Below are 9,199 nucleotides of genomic sequence, written 5' to 3'. Positions count from 1 at the left end.
AGCAGTTAAGAAATCAGATGTCATACTGCACTGGGCAAATCCACTGCAAAAGACCTCTTCAAATTATTGAAGAGCAAAGATGTCAGTTTGAAGACTAAGGTGCGCCTTTCCAAAGCCATGGTATTTTCAATCACCTCATATACATGTGAAAGCTGGATAATGAATAAGGGTGACCAAAAAAGAGTTGATGCTTTTGAGTTGTGATACTGGCAAAGAATACTGAAAGTACCATAGACTGCCAGAAGAACAAACAGATCTGTCCTGAAAGAAGTGCAGCCAGAATGCTCCCAGGAAGCGACAATAGCCAGACTTCATCTGATCTACTTTGGTCATGTTGTCAGAAAGGACCATCCCCTGGAGAAGGATATCATGCTTGGTAAAGTGGGGAGTCAGAGAAAAAGGGGAAGACTCTCAACAAGATGTACTGACACAGTGGCTGCAATGATGGGATCAAGCACAGCAAGGATTGTGAGGATGGCGCAGGAGTGGGCAGTGTTTCATTCTGTTGTGCTTAGGGTCGCTATGAGCTAACTCAACAGTACCGAACAGCAAACACTTTTTTTTTTTAATTTACCAATAGAAAAGGGTCCATAAACTAACACACATGGGAAACTAGATCCACTGGGAGTGAGAGGACCTAACATTACAGACCAATGCTACACGTTAAATTCTGTATTAACTAATATAAATAGACTTTTCAAAGAAAAATTACACTTACTTTGCAACAGAACATTTAAGAATTACATTTGAAAGGTTTCTATGCTTTATGTCTTCACTTCCAGATTGTACTAAAAAACTGTAACATTGAACTATAGAAAGAATATAACATAAAGGTTAAAATACAAATTTTAGTGTCATAAAGGCTTAGACTCTAATTGTGGTTCTACTATTTACTATCTGGATGATTAACGGTAAATTATTTAACCCTTCTAAAACTGTTTCCTCATTTATCAAAGGGCACACTGTTATACTCCTACCTTCTTAGACTATTTTCTATTTGAGAATTTGTGAAATCAGGATGTATTATAATTAATTTGTACTTCAATGTACAAAACAACCTTTCTCTATCAATGATGAATCTTACAATCTTTACAGCACTGATTTGCAACTTGGGGGGATTATGCCCCTAAAAAGTCATTTAGCAACATCTGGAGATATTTTTGGTTGTCACAACTGAAGGGATAGGAATCTAGCGGGTGTCTAGTAAATAGAGGCCAGAAATGCTGCTAAAATCCTACAATGCACAAGACAGCCCCCAACAACAAAGAATAATCTGCCCAATAGTTCTATGATTGAGAAACCCTGCTTTCAAGTCTTAGAAGAGAAAATAAAATACTATCTACTTATAAAGGTGGTTCTCAGAATTAAAAGAAGCAATGTACATAAAGTGCTCTTAATAGTACTCAGCACAAAGTAAGTGTTAATAAAATAGTAATTAGTAGAGGTTATTCTTGTTTTGTTTTGTTATTTAATCCAATGTGTTTAAAATAATTTATCTACTAAATAAATGCCAAACTCCTTAACTCGGCCCTTCACACAGTTCTGTCCTAATTTACCATTCCAGCTGGTTCTCCCACTACCTCATTACATAAACCTCCTCCAATCAAACTGGTCTATGTTGTTTCTGCACACTACCTAGATTTCACAAACCACTGCCTCCACCTACAATGCTTACTTTCCATTCAGCCTGACTTCCTTCAGGATCTAGCTTAATTACAACCTCCTTCATTGTGGCTGCAAGTGACCTCTCCCTTCCTAGGCTCCCTCTGCATATCAGATCAGCATCAAAAAATAAACCTTCAAGAACCTATCATCAAGACCTCTAGAATCTATGTTAATATATATATATTTTTTTTTTTTAAAAAGAAAGGGGGTTACATGGCTCTTGTATTTAGTGCAAGGCTTTGGAATGGTTCAGCCATGGCTAACACAGTGAAATCAGAACAGACCCAAATTTGTAAACTATGTGTATTAGAACAAGAACTGAAACATGAAAAATTATAGGTCAAATCCCTGGAAGGGGGCTATCCAAAGAGGCTCTTGTGCCTCTGGATTATAGGCAGGGCTGTTGAAAATGACACACATTCAAAGCAATGTTGTTGGCTGCCATTTTTGAGCTGGACACAACTGTTTTCAACTCTACTACTCAAGAGATTTGATTGCTATGCTACATACATGCTGCTTTTGTTTTCTAAGAGGGAGATTTAAGTTTCTAGCAGCACATCGATCCATAATTTTTCCCATTCTGGTTATTGTTCTGGTACACCCACATTTTACAAATTCTGGTCCATTCTGGTTTTGCTTTATCTGCCCTGACTGAACTGGGAAGAACCAGTTGCAAGCCCTGATTTCCTGAACTCTACTGTAGTTATACATTTATCGTATCTCCCCCACTAGAGCATAAACTCTTAGCAGAAAGTTAGTGTTTAAACCTGAAGCATTTGACACGGCTAATTAGACTACCCAGTAGTGATACTGCCTTGGAAACCCAAGGAGGGGTCGCAATGAGTCGGGTCAAGGCATTTGACTGCTAACCAGAATGTTGGCCGTTCAAACCCACCAGCCACTCCACGGAAGGAAGACTTGGCAGTTTATGTCCATAAAGATTTACTGTCTCAAAAACCCAAAGGGAGTCGCTATGAGTTGGAATTGACTCAACGGCAGGGAGTTTGGTTTTAATCAGACTACCCCTTCTTGAAACTTCCTTATACCAGGGCTTCTTCATTCTCTTCCTAATTCTCTAATTTGTCCTTCTTTTCCTTTGTACTCACCATCTCCCAACCCCCATTTTTAAATGTTTACAACCCAAGATTCTATCTCAGATTTCTTCTCTCCCTGTACAATCTATTTCCAATTTCAAGTACACCAGTATACACAGAAGACCCCCAAATTGTTCTTCCTAGCTCAATCTCTTTCTCATATTCTAGACCTAATTTTCTAGCTACCTATTTTATTGAATTTCTCAGAAAATATTTGGCCAATACATCAAGTTCAAGCCTTCCTAAAATAATGGTGGCTTCCCCTTTCAACTTGCTTCTTTCTCTATCTCTGTCAAAAAGATTCATTCTCCCAGTCACCAAATCTCAAAAGCTCAGATAACCTCATCCTCCTTAAAACTTCAGGTAATCTCATCCTTTTACATATTCCCTTTTCATCTAAACCACTCACACACACTCCAAACTCAGTTACTTCAAAATACTGGTGACTGTATCTCTATGTTTTTCTATCCTGTGCCTCTTTTCTATTCTTTTGACATCTATCCATTTAGTTCAGTCAGAGCACAGACTGAAGTCAGATTCCCCAGGTTCAAATCCTAACTGCATCAGTAAATGCTTTTGACAAGTTTCTATACCTCTAGGCCTCACTTTCCTCATCAGGAAAATTAGAATAATAATAGTTCCACTTCACAAGGCTATCATGAGGATTAAAATGAGATAATATGTATAATTAACACAGAATTGTTTAATAAATATTAGCAACTTTATTAACATTTCCACCCTACTTTAAGCCTTCATCATCTTTTGCCTAGACTCTTGCAATAGCTTCCAAAACAGGTGACTCTGCTGTTGTTATCGTCAGATGCCATGGAGTTGTTCCAACTCACGGTGATCCTAAATACGAAACACTTCATGGTCCTGAATCATTCTCACAATTGTTGTTATATCTGAGCCCAATGTTGCAGCCACTATGTCAATCCATCTCCTTGAAGGTCTTCCTCTTTGTGCTGACCCTCTACTTTCCCAAGCTGACATCATCCTTCTCCAGAGACTCTGCTGCCAGGCTCTCTCAACTATAATGCTACCCACTCCCCCCTAAAAAAACCAAATTCATTGCCGTCAAGTCGAATCAACTCATAGCGACCCCTCCTTGGGTTTCTGAGGTGATAACTCCACAAAAGAAGAGTCCCAACCTTCCGTCCGAGGAGTGGCTGGTGGGTTTGAACCAATAGCCTTCTGGTTAGCAATCAAAAACCTTAGGCACTACACCACCAGAGCTCCTACAGTTCGGACCACTGCTCTCAAAGTCTTCATATAAATGAAAGTAAAATCTATGTACGATTTTGACAACAAGAGCAAATGGATGGACAAAGAAATATAACAAGGTGTCTTTAAAGTAACATAAAATTTTATACTGATAAACTAAATGGCATGAGAACAACAATAGTTGGTAAAGCTGAAACAATAAATTGAGACTAGGAGTGGGCCTTGAATTCCATGTTAAGAATTCCAAATTCAAGAATTTAGCATGGAACAGTGTCACAAGAGATTTTATACCCACCATTTTACACAAAGGATTTAAGGTGGCAGAACATTTAAAGCTAACATAGTACTATTATTGTTTAAATAGGTTAAACGGTTCAAATGTATTAGTATAGACAACACAAATAGCTTAACAACTTCTTTTACAGTTTACTCATATCAATTCAAACTCATCAACACAAATTTATTCTTCATTTAAAACTGTATCTGCTGTCTTTTACAAAGTGAAATATTAAGATTTAGGCTAGTTGGGGGATTTGGAGTATTTTTAGTGTAAAAAGAAGAAAATGGCTCAAAAATCTTGATATAAGACTGCAAAATTAATATTCCATCTACTTTCTAGTTATTACAATGCTTGTGCTTTATTTTTTTTTTTTTAGTTTTATGCCTTTATGACTACAATTGATTTCCAGCTATCCTTAAATGACTTTTCATATGGTTCTAAAATTTACATTTTAATATGTCAACCATTACAAAGTTTCTGACAGAAAACAGCTAAGTCAGTGTCTAAAGATTCCAGATGTCTTCGTCAAAGAAGTGATTTTAGTAAACCATACCACAAAAATGAACTAATTTACTGAATGACTAGCTGAATATCATTAGGTAATAATACATTTGAAATAAAGTCTTCATAACAGTATCTGCAGCAAATAAAAAATATTTCTATCCAAATAAATGAAAAACATTGTTCTCTTTTCACTCCCTATAAATGCATGTCTTGAAGGACTGTTGATAAAAAATAAAATATACAGATACAACATTCTTAATAAACTATTAGTTTCTTACTACTAAGTCACTTTCTTAAAGTCTTCTAAACCTATTTACCATTCCATTTTGAATATTGGCTTTTTATCCATTCCAATTGCTGCTAAGGCAAACATAACTAAGTATCAACAATAATCATCTAAATTATAGGACAGTGAGTTAAGATCTTCCCACTCCTTAAAGAAAAAAAAAAAATAGTAACACTCTAACATGTACTACTTGCACATTTTTCATAGTTGCATAAAAAAAGGATTACTTTGCAGAGTGGCTTTCTGAAAAAAGTAAAGATTTCGGAGTCAGAAAAATCTGGGCTAGCCTACACAATCTACCATTTTGCCCGGTATTTAATCTTGGGTAAATCAATCTCTCTCAGCCTGTTCCCTCAACTGCAAAATAAGAACAATATTTATCCATAGGATGGGAATAAATGAAATAACTTATTAAGTGTTAGGCATATAATGCCATGCCCACCTCAACCAATACCTTACTCTTTGAAGTCAGACAGCACTGAAATCAAAACTCATCTCTCAGTTGAGATGAGTTACACTCACTTAGTAAGAGTGTGATAACAGAAATATTGCTTAACCTCTCCAGGCAATGGCTTCATTTCTTTTAAAAAGGAAACAATACATACATACCACAGAATCCTAGTGAATTCCAAAAGTATAACTTTATGCAAAGCATATAGTACAGCGCCCGACACACCACAGACTGCATTGATACTAGATTCCTTTCACTTCTTTTCTTATTCAAGTGTGTTCAATGACTATTCAAGTGGTCCAGAAATCAAGTAACTTGTCTGACACATAGCTAGAAAGTAGGACATTTTCTGGTTAGTAGTCTTTGTAAAGACTCCAGTGCAAAATTTAGACATCTGTACTAAAAGTATCCTCTCAGTTTCCAAAAAAAAAAAAATTCTGTTACTCACTCTGCCTTCCATTTTGTATGACTTTTCTGCACAGGTTACTATACACATTTCCATATTTTCTAAACACTTAAATAGCCTTCATTTCCTCTCTAAATGGGCATTACTTTCAGTATGTTAAGTAAAAAACAAAATACATGTTATTGTCACTGCTTAGATCAGTGGTGCCAGAAATTTAAAAAACAGTAATATGCAGTGCTTTCTCCTATGCATTACTCTAGACATTTGGCTCCAAGTAAATCTTTAAAACTGAAATTATGTCAAAACGATTGTTATATATTTATTCCGAATGCCAGTTGTAAAACCTGTAACATCTTCCTACTTCAATATGAGAAATCAATGAAACTAAGGCTGTCATAAACATAAAATTATGTCTATGTGATGTTTCCCCCAAAACTGATTCAAATAATTTTTCCAACATTAAGATGCATCTGCTATTTAGCAAAATGGGCAAGTCCTAAAAATGCTCAGCTGCATATAAATTTAGGCAGTAAGACTGAACTAAACCATTTATCAACATATATTCATAACTCAAAAACAAGAAATAAGCCATTCCCCCCCCAAAAAAAAATCTGTATTTAACATCTAGGGAAAAGTTTATAAATATGAAGAAACTTTTCAACAAATACTCAGTATTCAAAACTCATTAACTAGGAAAGAGAAATCTTACAGATTACTCTTAAAAGTTACCAAACAGGAGCATCTTCAAATGAAAAGCAATGCTCTAATAATTATCATTCCACAACATGGGTTCCCAAAAGCAAAAGCTAAGGAATTACAAGAAGAAGCCTCTTTTCTGTTGTTTTGGAAAGACTAGGAAAGGAGAGGCCCTGGAGGTGCAGTGGTTAAAGTACTAAGCTACTAACAGAAAAGTTTGAGGTCAAACACATCAGCCGTGGGAGAAAGATGAGGCAGACTGCTTCCATAACGATTTACAGCCTTGGAAACCTTATGGGGCAGTTCGATTTTGTTCTATAGGGTCACTGTCCTATAGAGTCACTGTCCATAGGGTTGCTGCCCTATAGGGTCACTATGAGTTGACGCAACAGCACTGGGTTTGGGGTAGGTAACAGAGGGAGTTTAATTGCTATTGTATTATACAATTTCTGTGTCAACAACACATGCCCCCAAAAACTCTTAAAAAAAAAACCTCCAAAGCAGAGTTTTTTGTTTCTCCTAATTTATGAAACCAAAGTATGTTTTTTGGAAAAAGGAATATATATCACTGATAATGTCAAATGAAAACAGCACCCTACAGTAGCAAGCTGAATATTGGTTTTAAATACCCGGTTAAATAGAGCCTGAAATGTGCATTGAGGATGGTACAGGCTTAAAGAATGACAACAAAAATTAATTCTGCACTTCGCACAGGCCACCTTACATCCCACAGAGCCCAGCAGCCATCATCACAAATGTCAAAATATGGTACTATATCCAGCTTCTTCCAATAATGAAGAAACCAACTCAGATTTCTTCGTGGTGTGATCACAATTATGACTGAAGGGAAAATGTATGCAGCACAATGAAGAAAATACCACAAATTAAAACCAGTCTATGTAAAAACATGGCAAGACTGCTGACAGAAGGAAAAAAAAAAAAAAAAACACTTTTGCTCTCCAATAAACGAAGGCTAGCCAAATTCCACCTGATCATTCAAGGCCCCTTAATTTGAGATCAAGCCTGCCTTCCTTATTTCTCCTTTCTTTCTCCTGTTCCTAGGGTTGCCCATCAGATCCCCTGAACCTGGATGAGAAGACATGCATGGAGAATTCGATGGTTGGAAACAAAACAAAACAACACAAAAACCGGGATGAGTATACATCCTAAAATGGGTGAAGGGAAGACACCACTTACCAGTCCCAAAGGCTTTGGCCACCAACCAGGCCAGATTGCAGGCGATTTTGGCCCTGGCGAAATCATAGTGGTCAAAGGGTTTGATGGCTGGAACAATGAAAGTCTTTCGCATGTCCCTGGGGTCTGCAGCATCCCCCATCTTTCTCTGCGGCTCCTTGGGATGTCCAGGCTCTAACCTTCACATGGTGTGGCCTCGCCGCCGCCGGGGTTGGGAGGGAAGGAGAGGCGAGATCAAACCATCGGGCCGGGGCGAGGCCCGCCCGGGCGGCGAAGGCGGAGAACCTCAGCTGTCCGCGCAGCGAGCCTGCCGCCTCCCGCGGAAGCCGCCGCCGCTCCTCCCGGACATAGGAATGTGGCGGCGCCGCGTCCGTCCGTCTGTCCGTCCGTGCGAGCGTCCGCTCCGCGTCGGCACCCCTCTGAGCCACCCGCCCCGTGAGCGCGCGTGTGAGCGAGGCCGCCTCCCCTTTGTCTCGGTTTAGTCACACGGGCTTGGGGGAGGGTGGAGGCTGGAAGGGCCCGGAATTTTAGAGAGGGGGGGGCCTTTAACAATCACATTGCGGAAAATGTCCCCGCCATCGCCATGCCCGAACGCCCCCCCCCTTCTCTTCCCTCGGCGCGGGGAGACCCCTCAAGACCCCGGCGGGCGGAGCAGGAAGAGCAGGGCGCGCGGGGCGGAGGCAGCCCACTCGGCTCAGCCCCGCCGGGGGCAGCTGGAGACGAAACCGAAGGAAACGTCAAAATCACTGCGGCACTCCGGCAGCCGGCCGCCCGTCCCCTCCTCCGCGATCCCCTCCCGTCGCCGTCTCCGCCTTCTCCTGCCGCCGCCTCCCGGGTCTTCCCTGCTGCCGATGAAGGCGGTGGCCTGCAAGAGGCCGTAATCCCAAGCTCTCAGTTCCTGTGTTATCAGTTGTGCCCTTGTATTTTTTTTTCCCCCCCTTTGCCTCCCCGTTCGGTCGTTCCCTCTCAGCCGTCGCCGCCGCCGCTGCGGTTTTCCGGCTGCGGCACTGGAGGGAGAGAGCGAATGCGGGGACTGAGCATGCGCCCTCACGCAGCCCCGGCCCGCCACCGCCTCCCACCCCCGCCCCACTTCACTCCAACCCAGAGATCCCGGCCCCGCGGCCCGACCCACTGAGCATGCCCAACCTCGCCTGCCGGCTCCGGTCCGGGCGCGGTGCGGCTGTTTTTTAATCATCTCTTAGGCGTACTGGCTTGAGTGGACATCCTCCACGTCCCAGGGTTTTGACTTTTGCTGCTTACGCTGCTGAAAGAGGAAAGGGAAGGAAGGTAGGAGAGAAGAGAGGCCCAACAGTAGCTTTTATGTTTTAGTTATACAACGGTTAAGCAAAGAGAATCGGTATTTATTAAAATGCCTTTTATGAGACACAAACTTCGTTAC

General features: G+C 40.6%; 1 protein-coding gene across 1 annotated transcript in view; it reads right to left on the bottom strand.

Annotated features, from left to right (window-relative positions):
* CAMSAP2 (calmodulin regulated spectrin associated protein family member 2) overlaps positions 1-7,942 on the bottom strand; it is a 170,943-nt gene extending 163,001 nt beyond the window's left edge. Inside the window, exon 1 of the mRNA XM_007941100.2 lies at positions 7,804-7,942. Within this exon, the coding sequence (XP_007939291.1) occupies positions 7,804-7,942 (139 nt within the window). The remainder of the gene's footprint in view (positions 1-7,803) is intronic.
* Positions 7,943-9,199: the final 1,257 nt, after the last annotated feature.

Source organism: Orycteropus afer, unplaced genomic scaffold, assembly GCF_000298275.1.
Source record: "Orycteropus afer afer isolate SDZICR_OR568_19922 unplaced genomic scaffold, OryAfe1.0 scaffold00075, whole genome shotgun sequence".
In the NCBI taxonomy this organism is placed as follows: domain Eukaryota; kingdom Metazoa; phylum Chordata; class Mammalia; order Tubulidentata; family Orycteropodidae; genus Orycteropus; species Orycteropus afer.
Note: the sequence above shows the minus strand (reverse complement) of the source record. Positions and strands in the feature narration are given on the sequence as shown.